Source organism: Zingiber officinale, chromosome 7B (genome assembly GCF_018446385.1).
Source record: "Zingiber officinale cultivar Zhangliang chromosome 7B, Zo_v1.1, whole genome shotgun sequence".
In the NCBI taxonomy this organism is placed as follows: Eukaryota; Viridiplantae; Streptophyta; class Magnoliopsida; order Zingiberales; family Zingiberaceae; genus Zingiber; species Zingiber officinale.
This window is the reverse complement of record NC_055999.1, coordinates 116855049-116869701: the sequence shown is the minus strand read 5'-3', so window position 1 is coordinate 116869701 and position 14653 is coordinate 116855049. Positions and strand designations below refer to the sequence as shown.

The following is a 14653-nucleotide window of genomic DNA, read 5'->3' as shown; positions in this document are numbered from 1 at the left end:
ATAAACCTTCTGCTATGTAAGTAATAATAAGACTGTAAATCCAAGCATCATTATACCCATTTTATTAAACCCTGATCTGTTAATCCATTCTAAAAATAGAAACACTACGTGAGGAACCACTGATCACAGCCTTTGTGATAGGCGACCACCTGCACCCCCTCGCGGGGAGCTGCCGCCTGCCACCTCATGACCAACCAAAGTCATTCGCCAATCCCTTCCAATTGCAATTGTTTATTGGCACTTTCCTTCCATTGTTCTTCCCTATATTTATATCTAGAGCACCTCGTAGTCACGCCATAAGGAAACATAGCCCCTTTGTCCAGCATGAGTATAATTGTCCTGCCTCTTTCCTGGTGTGAGCAGTAGCACACCGGCAGAGATAGTCCAACATGTGTGTGACTTGAGCAGCTTGGTGAGGTTGCATCAGCGGGTAGTACTTCACCTTCACTCAAGCATCATCAAGTGAATCTGCAGTAAGCATTGTTTTCTAAGAGAGGAACTTGAAATTAAGGGTTGGCATGATGTTCCTTTTCTTGTTATTAAATAGTTTCCTCATACTCATACTTTTTGGAATGCCATTTGCAAGGTATCACCGTGGTGTTTTCATTGAGAACCAAATTGATTTCTGCTTGCAAGCTTCATCCAAGAGGTAGGATCCGCCCTTTTACTTGAAGGGTGACTCTGATGAGATTAGAGGATCGCCATGAGAATCTCATCCAAAACATGAGCTGATTTGCAGACATATTTTGGAATGTCATTTGCAAACGCTAGATTTTACTCCACGGGCTGATTTATCACTTCGCAGAAAGTGCAATTTATTCATATACCCTAAACAAGTCATGAAAACAGATTGAGTATATTCGAAGAAAGATTTCATGGCAACCAAATGGGATGCTAAGGGTTGGTTTAGTGACTCAACTAAGAAGTTTATATTTGAAGATAGATTTCATGGAACCTAATGGGATGTTAAGGGTTGGTTTAGAGACTCAACTAGGAAGATTATAATGAGATAAATATGAGTCCGTGTTTCATTTCCCTGAATATAAAAATGTAAAGGCAAAAAAGAAGAGACTATGACCACACAAGGTTAGTTATACAAAAGTTAAATTGCTTACGAATTATGACCATTGTTTTAAAAAGCTACCGCATAAGCCACTAATGCAGTTGCATATGCAAGGAGGAATCACATCACATCTCCTTATAGTCATATAAAGCTTATATTACCTAAACCAATCACTGAATGTGAAAGACGAAGTCATATAGTTAAATTGATTTATCGGCTAGTTTTGCCAAATAGACAAAATATTTTATTCATGGTAGTCATGATTGTGATCCAAACCATCAGATCTTATAAGCTTAAGAATCAGATTGGCCTAAACAATAAAAGTTGTTAGGTAAGACCAAAATTGTGCTAGGATCTTACAAATCTACAATCCAATCCTATGCTTCCTCATCATACCTACATAGGATCTTGACACAAATAACCTTAACTAGGTGGAACAAATTTACTGATAAACATTTTGAAATGTGATGTTCACTAAAAGTAGATAATTAATTTTATGCCATGTCGTTTGAAAAAAAGAGAGTTAAAATTATATGAGATTCTTGTGACTCCTAACTAAAAAAATGTAAAATTTGTCATTCTTATTAAAGTTACTCATTACATAAAGATATTTGAATGATTCATATGAAAAACTTTAATTATGCACCATGATATTCAAATGACAAGTATAACATGTTCATATTATTATTATTATAAATCAAAATTAAATACATATGATAAATCATAAATGAAACTTGCAATCCTACAATCTGAATTGATAGACCTCTCCCTCTTCCTAAATAGGATCATGATCCTAACTTGATTTTATCAATTGCTAGGTCAACTAGTAAAATTTCTTTTATATGGATTATGTTGGTTGGTCAACATGCATTGTTGTATGTTAAATATTTTGTGTTATATGCATTGATTAAGTTCAGATGAAAATTTTGAACAGAGTTATGTTTGGGATGGTTGATTTAATAGTACAAGTTTTGTTTATATTTATTTCTTAGGTTGATTAATTTGATATATTATTTTATAGAGGTTTGTTAGACACAATAGTATTTATTAATATTATTTTTTATAAAATACAAGTGGTCTCTTCATTATGTAGTAGTTCAACTGCATACCTCATGAATACGATTTCTGAAACTTTGCTTATGAGTTAAGCTAAGTGGATATAATTGAGTAACAAAGTCAAAACCTCCTAAATACTAAAGTTGATGTGGCAACACGTTAATAATCAACAAGCATGCAGCTTGGATCATTTTTGCATTCAGTCTAGATATTGGAAAATAGAAGGCTTTTTTTGGTTTATTAACGGACCTAAATAACAATAACTATAACCAGACAGAAAATTTAAAATGACTTCTCTCTGGATTCTGATATTTCCATAGATCTCAACATAACAATGGCTTCCAAACACCACAGCAAACACGAGACAATGGTGTTTAAGATTCATATCAACTATAAGCAGAACTGTGCTACTTTTAGCATTTGGACAAAAAAAAACAAGAACAAATCTCGTACGAAACTGATGTTTGCGAGATAAAAAAAAGGCATCAACAACCAAACGATGATTAGAGCAGAAACGGAGAAAGATATACAGAAGCAAAAAATTGCTTCTTAAAAATGGCGTTCGACAATATAAAAGCCCTGATTTCTTGAGCAGGAAAAATATTGCTTTTTTCTCAAACAAAAGGATCAGCATATGGGCGACGAACCGCTCTTACCTAATGCGTCTTTCTCCGAGGGTGCGGTTTTTCAGCCGCCAATCTGTAGATCCAGTAAACCTAGAAACACGGAAAATCTAAAGAGGATTAGCATCGGCTAGTCATCTCCACAGAAGATGAGGGGGGAGGCGGAGGAAGGACGAAAGATCGACTCGCGTACCAAAGCGGAGACGTGGGCAACCAATAGGACAACCACGAAGAGAGGAGCTGCATCCAGCATCCACGGTCCCGATGTGCTCTCCGCCATAGCCCAAACCCTCAACCCTTCCTGTTGGAGCTCGAAAGAGAAATCGTGCTACGTTGCTGAGACTGAGAGGAGATCGGGCAAGAAGCATTCTTTGTTTCTGGTCAAATTTACCGATACGCACCCTGAGAAATGAGAAATGAGAAATGAGAAATGAGACCCTTGAAAATTCTTAAACAACGCCTCTTTGCCACTGGACTTGACAACCTAAATTGTATTTCTACAATTCCTAAATTGTCACTCTCAGCTGATTTATGAAACATTTTTATCATTTTAAATAAATGAAAATATAATTAAATTATCTATTTTATAAAAAAAAAAAAAGTAAATAAGAGAGGTGAAATTATTATTATTATTATTATTATTATTATTTAATTTCCGCTTGAAACAGGGAGTGGGTGGTCACCACATGCTTGCCCATTGCATTGCCTCAAGGCTCCACCGCTGACCTTATCCGCAAGTAAATCGTGGCGGGCCCGCCGCTCCCACACCCGTTTCATCCGACGTGGCGCCACCGCGCAAGACGGGGAGCCATTTCTAGCCCTTCCTCCTCCTTCGCCTCAACGACCACCACCACCACCTCCTCCTCCTCTCCTTCTCCTCCGCCTCCTCTCTCTCTCTCCTCTTCATTTCGATCGAGAAATCAAATTTCCCAATAAAAAAACAAGACCTTTTTTCCTTCCACCGACTCTTCCTGTTCCTTTATAGTTTATACTCAAATCGGGCACTCGGATTCAGAAAGAAAAAAAAAACAAGATCTGGATCGGGAACGATGGAAGGAGGCGGCGCCGGAGGGGCAATCGACGAACTGATCCAGAGGCTTCTGGAGAGCAAGAACAAGGGCGCCGGCAAAAAGGTGCATCTGAGCGAGACGGAGATCCGCAGCCTCTGCTCCGCCGCGAAGGAGATCTTCCTCGCCCAGCCCGTCCTCCTCGAGCTCGAAGCCCCCATCAACATCTGCGGTACGAACTGACTCAAAAAAAAAAACTCAATCCCTTATTTGCTTCGGAAAATTAGGCACCAGGAATGAGAAATTAGAATGCGCGGATTCATCAGGGGACGTGCACGGGCAGTTCTCGGACCTGCTGCGGCTGTTCGAGTACGGTGGGCTGCCGCCGAGCGCGAACTACTTGTTCCTCGGCGACTACGTGGATCGGGGGAAGCAGAGCATCGAGACGATCTGCCTGCTGCTGGCGTACAAGATCAAGTACCCGGACAACTTCTTCCTGCTGCGGGGCAACCACGAGTGCGCCTCCATCAACCGGATCTACGGGTTCTACGACGAGTGCAAGCGGCGGTTCAGCGTCCGCCTCTGGCGCCTCTTCACCGACTGCTTCAACTGCCTCCCGGTGGCGGCCCTCATCGACGACAAGATCCTGTGTATGCACGGGGGGCTGTCGCCGGACCTGCAGGCGATGGAGCAGATCAGGGAGATCGAGCGGCCGGTGGACGTGCCGGACCAGGGTCTGCTCTGCGATCTGCTGTGGTCGGACCCGGACCGAGAGATCAGGGGGTGGGGGGAGAACGACCGGGGCGTCTCCTACACTTTTGGGGCCGACAAGGTGGCCGAGTTCTTGAGGAAGCACGATCTCGATCTCATCTGCCGGGCTCATCAAGTAAACTTCCATACTTTCTCGATCCATTCCAAACTGTTTCGTTTCGCCTGTCGAATAATTTGGATGAACCTTGAGGGTGATGGTGCAGGTTGTGGAAGATGGGTATGAATTCTTTGCGGATAGGCAGCTGGTGACGATCTTCTCGGCCCCCAACTACTGCGGAGAGTTCAACAATGCTGGTGCCCTGATGAGTGTGGATCCAAGCTTGCTCTGCTCCTTCCAAATCCTGAAGCCATACAGAGCAAAGGGCCAGGTGAATGACTGATCCTCGTAGGGATGAAGCGACTGAGCTCTGGTTGTGAGCTAGAGAGAGCGGATTAAGGGGCAACAGCTTTACATAAAGCTGTTGGATTACCATTTCCATTCAAAAGATTGTTTTTGATATCATTTTGTTGCAGCCAGTTACTGATGCCAGAAGATACGTAACTCAAAAAGTGTATATAGAAAAATTTCCCGGAAGTAATTCATTTGATGTTACTGTGAGACGTCACAGTTTTGCTAAACATGTGTTGTAATCATGAGATGTAGCTGAATAAGATCAAAACAATGGTTAAATAAAAAATATTGAACCCCAGAGGTTGTTTTATTGAACCCCTTGAAAGTTAAAGACCTACATAGCCACACCTAGATAATCATTTAGTAGCGACTATGATTGTTGATCTGGTTCGAAATCTGAGTCGGATAAAGATCGGATGAGGTGGCGTTGATGTTGATGGAGGAGAGATTATGATGTTGCAGTTGTACGGACTTCGGCGAACAGACCCTCACGTGGCCCTGAAGGACTACCGAGTCTGAACCGGTGGTACTAGAACTCTACGCACACTCAGACAATGACACGGAATGTTAGAGACCAAGAATCAGGGAAAGAGTCTCTGGAGCAGGTCCTCCGATGCTCAAGGCAGACACTTTTCTCCCAGAAAAATAGTGTACGAAGGAAAAAGAAAAATAGACAAGTGGGCAAGTGAGCGTACTTACGCAAGGGAAAGGACGCCACTTTTTATATGACAATGCGCATCTTCTGGAGACTGACCTCTGTCAGAGGGTGTCGGATGTCGGGACTTGTCGAGTAGTGGAGGACACGTGGTCTTTTCCTTTAGACTGGAGGAAGGTTCTATTGGCAGAAGACCCCAATCGCTGGAATATTCCCTGACATGCAGCAGATATTCTCTGACAGGTGGTTACGATTCCTTGGCCTGTTGTCACGTAACGCCTACTGTTCTGCCCGGGTGTGGTCGAGGCAGCTCGGGTCGATTCGCTAAGTACTAATGAACAGACTGAGTGAATGGAGGGGGTGTGATCGGAGTCCCTTTCTGCCGACTTTTATGATTCAGACCCGACCGAGAATGACAAGTCTACTTACACAAGCTAGCTGGAGAACACCCGATCGGTAAAGTCAGTTCGGGCTCGGTCCTGATCACGCGTCCTGCCCCAGACCTGGTTTCCCGACCGGTAAACCCCACGCTGACTTTATATGCGCGGGTGGCCTCGGATGGTCCTACTCTGTATATTGACTATCACATCCCCTTGACTTTTGATTGTCATATCCTCTTGACTTCTGACTGCCACATCCGACCATTATGGTGGCAAAAGGTGAATACGCTCGCCCCAGCACCTCCGTCAATCTGTCCTAGGGTCAGTACGGAGGAGATAATCACGGATGACTACTACCACATCTTACCATTATGCACCGTATGAATACAAGTACAAAATTTTGACATTGTGAATTGATGATTATTTGGTGGTACCAAAATTTTGGCATTGCCACAATTGGAAGTTTCAAAACATAAAGAAATAAATAAAATACTACTTTGAGAATTTGTAGTAAAATTTGTGTGCTAATAAGCAATCCTTCTCACCTTATCAAGCATGAAGGGAGATGCATAAAAGTCATGTTCAACTCCCACGTCTCTTTCTGCGTAGTCCCAATTTATACACTAAGCAGTCAAATCGGCTCCTCATAAAATAGAAATCCAACTCAAAAAAAAAAAAAAAAAAAAAAAAAAAAAAAAAACAAGTTCCCTGCCATATTAAGAAAAAGTCATCACATGAAGGAAAAAAAAATTCAGTGGAAGTTATAGAGCAAGTTCGTGTATTAAGACATAGTCAAGTATTTTTTTACTATGTTAAATCACTGATATTAGAGAGAAAATCATGATTATATTTATTGAGATAAAATTTCAAGAGATGTGTTTAAGAAGACATTGATATATATTTAATCGATCAATAAATATTTTAATTAGATATTTAGACGATGTAGAATTATAACAAATAACTATAATAAATAGAAAGTAAAAGATCAAAGAAATTGATACTCGATAAAATAAAATAAAATTAATTTAAATATAGATGAAGTTATAATAGATGATAAAATTCAATGATATAAAAGGATGTATAATCATATTTAGTGGGATAAGACATTTATTATCGTTTTTAAATCACTCAACCCTATTTCTATTTACTTTCAGTACTACTGACAGTATCTCTTTTCTTTTTTACTTTTTTTTTTCTTGTTTAACAAGCTGCTCTGACAGCATATCTTCAAGGGGACATCACAGCTAGCTAAATTCTAGGGATAACTTGTCACAAATTGACTAAGTTTCCAACTAATCACATACTGTTATCCCTAATGATCGACAGCTTTTCTAGAACACTTGTGAAAAGTTTTAATAACTTGAAATGATTAAACTCTAAGAAAATTCAGTGCAGGCTGGAACCAAGAAACATTATTGATCTCGTCCGGAAGTTAAGTCAGACGAACCGTCGGGTGAGGTGGTGAGAATGTTGACTGAGTCGCGACGTCCCGGAGGGGGGGTGTGCTGAGATTGCTCTTGTGTTGACCAAGTCCTCAAAAGTCCGCTGGTCAACGCTACCTGCAGCCAGCGACCGGGTCCCCCCGGTCCCAGGTACCTCGAGGCTCGAGACGGATCCAACGAATATATAAATAACCGACTAATAATAAAATAATGAAACGAATATGGGATAATGAATACGAGCACGTACCCTGGCCCAGGGGGCACCCTCGGATGGGACGTTACTCGAGTTGTCGCGACCCGGAAGAGTAGATGATACATGATCAGGATAAAGGGCGAGATCTGACGAAGCGGAGCCGGATGCATCATGGAGCTGGAAGTCGAGTTACATGTCGAGATAAAACACCGGCACGCAGGCCGGGAGGTACTAACGGCACGCAGGCCTGGACATGAGACTAGCACACAGGCCAGAACATGAAACCGGCACACAGACCGGGATATAAGATCGGCACGCAGGCCGGGACCCAAGATCGACACGCAGGCCAAGACACGACACATATATAGAAGCAGCGCTGGGGTGGAACACAGTATACAAGCAAGGTCGGCACCAAGTCGGAACACCATAATGGCACACAGACCGGACACACAATCATGGCACATAGGTCGGAGACATACAACGACGGAGAAGCTAACACCGGATGAGCGTTCGAGTCTTAAAGATGGCGACGACCAGCCATAACGCGGAAGAGGCAGTAGTCTGCCCGGCGGTGGCGCAGAGGAGGAGGAGCCGGCAGTGATCTGCCCGGCGACGGCGCAGCGAGGAGGAGGAGCTGGCGGTGGTCTGCCCGGCGACGGTGCAGCGAGGAGGAGGAGGAGACAAGGAAAAGGAGGCGCGACAGCTAGATGTCGCGAAGGCAGCACTCCGTTCGTGGCGACGGCGGCGTGTCCAGCGGGAGAGGAGAGGAAGAAAGCAGTGGCTGGCCTTGCGCGGAGAAGAGGGAGAGGAAGAAAGGTGGCGGTCGGCGGTGAGGAGAAGGAGAGGAGCAAAAGCGAAGGCCAGCGGTCGGCGTCAGCGCTGGCAAGGATAGTGAGAGGGAGGACGTTTCCCAATGGCGGCGGTGCAAATCCACGAAGAAACAACCTCCCCAACCCAAAATGTAGTTTTTCTCCCCTGCTACAGTGCATCCTTTCCTCTCTTAAAGCCCTAACTCACAAAAGACCAAAATGTCCTCCCTTTCTCCCATAATTTCTTCTCTGCCCTTCTCCCAATATCCGTATCACAAGCCTCCCCTTTAAGTAGGTGCAAGTCCGACTGACTAGACCACGTCCAAAACAAAATCGCTACCGAACGCGAAATTAGATCGTTGGATTCGTCTTATTACGTCGAACGAGTAACTGTGGCGATGCTGAGCAAGGGACCCAAATAGAATCGAGCGAGCGACGAGAAATCACGACCGAGCAATAGAGAGACTGATCGACGAGCGAAGCTGTGAGCACGACTGGGAAAGTGTCGACCGAGCGATGATAAATCGCGACCGAGCAATGGAGAAAATAACGGACGAGCAAAACCATAATCGTGACCGAGCGAGTGTCAACCGAGCGACAGCGAATCGCGACCTGACACTAAAGAGAGGGATGGACGAGCAAAGCCATGATCGTGACTGAGCAAGTGTCAACCGAGCGACAGCGAATCGCGACCTGACACTAAAGAGAAGGATGGACGAGCAAAGTCATGATCGTGATTGAGCGAGTGTCGACCGAGCGATAGTAATCGCGATAAGGCGATCGAAAAAATATCGACCTGACAATCAAAAAATACCGACCTGGCAATCAAAAAATGCTGACCTGACAACCAAAAAATGCTAAATGGGTTGAAAGACGATGGGTGGGCGGTATCAAGATGGACGCGCAAAGTCGTGAACGCGACCGAGCAAACGCTGACCGAGCGACAGTGAATCCCGATCAGGCAATCGAATAATGTCAACCTGGCCATCAGAAAATGCTGAGCGGGTCGAAAGACGGTGAAAGAGCGATATCAAACGCGAGACCGAGCAAACGCCGACCGAGCGACAATGAATCCCGATCGAGGCACTCGAATAATGATAACCTAGCCATCAGAAAATGCTGAGCGGGTCGCAAGACGGTGAATGAGCGATATCAAACGCGCGACCGAGCCAACGCCGACCGAGCGACAGTGAATCCCGATCGGGGCACTCGAATAATGATAACCTGGCCATCAGAAAATGCTAAGCGGGTCACAAGACGGTGAATGAGCGATATCAAACGCGCAACCGAGCCAACGCCGACCGAGCGACAGTGAATCCCGATCGGGCAATCGAATAATGTCGATCCGAAAATAGAGAGAATGCCCATCGAGCAAAATAAGAACGGGCGAGCGAAATGCGAATGCTGAGCGGCGGGCAGAGCGACGAGTTAAGAGAGTGCGATGAGTGCTGGGCAGAGCAGCGAGTGAAGCAGTGAATGCCGACCGAGCACCAGTGGTGAGCGAAAACGCAAACTGAGAGTGCCGAGCAGAGCGGTAAGTGAATCAAGCGTAATGAGTGCCGGGCAGAACGGCGAGTGAGGAGTGAATGTCGATCGAGCAACAGCAGTGAGCGAAAATGCGAGCCGAGAGTGCCAGGTAGAGCGGCAAGTGAATCAAGTGGGATGCGTGTCGGGCAGAGCGGCGAGTGAGTCAATGTCGACCGAGCAACAGCAGTGAGCGAAACGTGAGCTGAGAGTGCCGGGCATAACGGCAAGTGAATCAAGTGGGATGCGTGTCGGGCTGAGCGGCGAGTGAGTCAGTGTCGACCGAGTAACAGCAGTGAGTGAAAACGTGAGCTAAGAGTGCCGGGCAGAGCGGCAAGTGAATGGAGTGATGAGTGCCGACCGAGACGTCGTTGGGCGTGAGAGCATGCTCACTTATAACTCGCACTGGGGCGAGAGTCTGGGACAACCGACCGGGAAGGTCGTTGGGCGTGAGAGTCTTGCTCACTTATAACTCGCACTGGGGCGAGAGTCTGGGACAACCGATCGGGAAGGCCATTGAGCGTGAGAGCCTTGCTCATTTATAACTCGCACTGGAGCGAGAGTCTGGGACTCGACCTGGAAGGTCGTTGGGCGTGAGAGCCGTGCTCACTTATAACTCGCACTGGGGCGAGAGTCTGGAGGCGTGAGAGCAGAGCTCACTTATAACTCGCACTTAGGCGAGAGTCTGAGACAGCCGACCGAGAAGGTCGTGGGGGGTTAAGCGTGAGAGCAGTGCTCACTTATAACTCGCACTGGGGCGAGAGTCTGGGACCCGACCTGAAAGGTCGTTGGGCGTGAGAGCCGTGCTCACTTATAACTCGCACTGGGGCGAGAGTCTGGAGGCGTTAGAGCAGAGCTCACTTATAACTCGCACTTAGGTGAGAGTCTTGGACAGCCGACCGAGAAGGTCGTTGGGGGTTAAGCGTGAGAGCAGTGCTCACTTATAACTCGCACTGGAGCGAGAGTCTGGAATAGCCGACCTGGAAGGTCGTTGGGCGTAAGAGTCATGCTCACTTATAACTCGCACTGCGGCGAGAGTCTGGAATCCCGACCGAGAGGTGATCTAGAGGCCTGATCAGTACTTGATCTAGAGACCTGGCCGGGAAACATTCTGAACACCTGACAAAGAAGCAATCTGGAGGCCTGACCTGGAATTGATCTGGAGATCTGATCAGGACTTGATCTGGAGACCTGATCGGGAAACAATCTTAAGGCCTGACAAAAAAGCAATCTGAAGGCCTGACCCGGAATTGATCTGGAGGCCCGACCAGGAATTGGTCTGGAAGACCGACCGGGAATTGGTCTGAAAGCCCGACCGGGAATTGGTCTGAAAGCCCGACCAGGAATTGGTCTGAAAGACCGATAGGGAATTGCTCTGGAAGACCAACCGGGAATTGCTCTGAAAGACCGACCGAGAATTGGTCTGGAAGACCGATCGGGAATTGGTCTGGAGGCCTGATCGAGAGATCGTTTGTGATACTCCGATCCGAGACCGGTGGTGATACTCTGGTCTGAGACCAATGGTGATATCTCGACCCTGAACGGGGGAGGATAAGCCTTGAAGCCCCTAGAAGCGAAGCCTATAGCAACATGAGGGAATAAAGCCTTTGTCATACCTGATCGCGTATCATACCTGATCGCGAAGTGGTGTCAGCCGACTGAGGATCCATCTTGGTCCCTCAACTCCCGAATACCCGTGGAGCGAGGGGGGAGGATAAAAGGCATGAAGCCAATATAAGGGAACAAAGTCCATAACCATAGAAGGAAGCAGAACACTGTGGATGCAGGTAGCAATATCTGTAGATGTAAGAGACTGCAAAACAGGTGAAGGATGCAGAGTATATAATAATAATAGAGTGAAACGTCTATAGTAGTAAGAGAATGCAGAGCCTCCCGACGAAGGGTGCAAAGCCTATAGCAATAAGAGGATGCAGAGCCTCATGGTGAAGGGTGCAGAGCCTATAGTGCAGAGCCGGTAGTAGTAAGAGGATGCAGAGCCTCATGGCGAAAGGTGCAGAGCCTATAGCAATAAGAGGATGCAGAGTCTCATGGCGAAGGGTGCAGAGCCTATAATGCACCTGATCGGGGAGCTGGGCCCCTGGTCCCTGATTAGAGAGTAAAGCCCCTAGCCTGTAATCAAAGAGTGAGGCCCTTAGATCCTGATCGGAAAGTCATACTGCGAGTCAATGATCGGGGAGTTGTGCCCCTAGTGCATGAGCGGGGAGCTGTGTCCCTAGTGTATGAGCGGGGAGTTGTGTCCCAAGTGTATGTGTGGGGAGCTGGGCCCCTAGTGTCCGATCAAAAATCGAAGGCCCTAGTCTTTGAACAAGGAACTAGAATTTTGTTCTCTTATCATGGAGTTATATCAGTTCCTATAATCGTAAAAAAGGAGCAGAGCTTGTTGCGTACCTGATCGGGAAGTCGTGCCAACAGGCTAAGGGTTTGTCTCAGTCCCTTAACTCCCGAATACCCATGGAGTCAGGGAAAAAACATAATGGAAAAACTAACCTGTCAGCCAGCTGAAGCTCCACTCGATCCCTCGTCTCCCGAATACCGGTGGAGTGAGGATAGAAGATAATATATACGCCGAGATACTCCAAGATTGTGATAATAGCAGAGAACCTCTCGACGTCGTCCATCTTCACGTTCCAGAACAGGTGAAGGATGTTCCCACAGACGACGCCAAATTGATCCCGTCCGGAAGCTGAGTCGGACGGACCGTCGGGTGAGGTGGTGAGAATATTGACTGAGTCGCGACGTCCCGGAGGGGGGGTGTGCTGAGATGGCTCCTGTGTTGACCAAGTCCTCAAAAGTCCGCTGGTCAACGCTACCTGCAGCCGGCGACCGGGTCCCCCCAGTCCCTGGTACCTCGAGGCTCGAGGCGGATTCAACGAATATATAAATAACCGACTAATAATAAAATAATGAAACGAATATGGGATAATGAATACGGGCACGTACCCTGGCCCAGGGGGTGCCCTCGGATGGGACGCTGCTCGAGTTGTCGCGACCCGGAAGAGTAGATGATGCCTGATCAGGATAAAGGGCGGGATCTGACGAAGCGGAGCCGGATGCGTCATGGAGCTGGAAGTCGAGCTGCAGGTCGAGATAAAACACCGGCACACAGGCCGGGAGGTACTAACGACACGCAGGCCTGGACATGAGACTGGCACACAGGCCAGAACATGAAACCGGCACACAAACCGGGATATAAGATCGGCACACAGGCCGGGACCCAAGATCGGTACGTAGATCGAGATAAGACATCGACACGCAGACCAAGACACGACACATATATAGAAGCAGCGCTGGGGTGGAACATAGTATGTTGGACCCCGTGGTAGTTTTGATGTGATCAACCAAGTTGGTTAGGTCCTGCTGTGTTTGATCCCTGTGTCTGAGTGTGCAGGAGCTTAGGAATACAAGAAGTCGAGCGGAAGACGCAGCTAACGAGAAGGACGACACGGGAAGGGAGCCGACGTGCTCGGTGTGTCCGAAGGACGAGAGAGCTGCGGAAGAGTACTCCGATGGGCGTGAAGAGCGTGCGCAGCGCTCGAGGGACGTTAAGCCGGGACGGAAGGCTACTCGAGGAGAAGGCCGGAAATTGGGTTCGGGTGAGCTCTATTCCGGTTGGCCGCAATCACCCAAAAGAACGGAGCGTCGGAAGCTGAAGAAACCAAGCTGGAAATTAGGCTACCAGCTTGGAGGCACCCTGGAAGGCGCCTTCAACCCTGTTGAAGGCGCCCTCAACAGGTCAGTTTTGACCGTTTGCGTGCGGATAAAGTTTTATCCGCTGACCGACCTGGAGGCGCCTTGAACCTTGTTGGAGGCGCCTTGGACCCTCGTGATAGACTTTCCAGGAGCTATAAATAGGCCCCTGGAGCTAGGAATTAAACAACAACTCAAGCAATCAATCTGTAAGCAATTCCTAGCAGTAGTTCTGAGCAATTAGAGTGTAAAAGGCTTCTCCGCCTTCAAAAAAGGAGAATTTTCTCAGTGCGTTTTTCACTGCCCTGGATTAACAACCCTCTTGGTTATAACCAGGTTAAACTTCTGTTTCTTCTTTTATTTCCTGTCTTTATTATTTTACTACTGCATTTATTCTGAGTTGAAATCCGAGGAGGGTAGTTTCATTCTTGTTTACAGCAATTCACTCCCCTCTTGCCGGTCTCCGCTGCGCCAACACAGTATACAAGCAAGGTCGGCACCAAGTCGAAACACCATAACGACACACAGACCGGACACACAATCATGGCACATAGGTCGGAGACATAATACGACGGGTAAGCTAACACCGGATGAGCGTTCGAGTCTTAAAGATGGCGACGACCAGCCATAACGCGGAAGAGGCAGTAGTCTGCCCGGCGGTGGCGCAGAGGAGGAGGAGCCGGCAGTGATCTGCCCGGCGACGGCGCAGCGAGGAGGAGGAGGAGACAAGGAAAAGGAGGCGCGACAGCTAGATGTCGCGAAGGCAGCACTCTGTTCGTGGCGACGGCGGCGTGTCCAGCGGGAGAGGAGAGGAAGAAAGCAGTGTCTGGCCTTGCGCGGAGAAGAGGGAGAGGAAGAAAGGTGGCGGTCGACGGTGAGGAGAAGGAGAGGAGCAGAAGCGAAGGCCGGCGGTCGGCGTCAGCACCGGCAAGGATAGTGAGAGGTGTTGGGGTTGCAAGGTTGCAAACATAGTCCCATATTGAAAACACATGGAAAAGATCATGGGTTTATAAGAAAAAGATATCTCCATT

General features: G+C 47.1%; 1 protein-coding gene across 2 annotated transcripts; it reads left to right on the top strand.

Moving 5' to 3' along the window:
• Positions 1-3600: 3600 nt before the first annotated feature.
• Positions 3601-5206, top strand: LOC122007104 (serine/threonine-protein phosphatase PP1-like). Of its 2 annotated transcripts, none has more exons than XM_042562876.1 (3): positions 3601-3981; positions 4076-4635; positions 4711-4876. In XM_042562876.1, exons 1-3 carry the CDS (start codon positions 3792-3794, stop codon positions 4741-4743), a joined length of 783 nt encoding a protein of 260 aa, XP_042418810.1. In that variant the 5' UTR covers positions 3601-3791; the 3' UTR covers positions 4744-4876. The 2 variants fall into 2 exon arrangements, with proteins under 2 accessions (XP_042418810.1, XP_042418809.1); XM_042562875.1 differs by having other exon boundaries at positions 3603-3981; positions 4724-5206.
• Positions 5207-14653: the final 9447 nt, after the last annotated feature.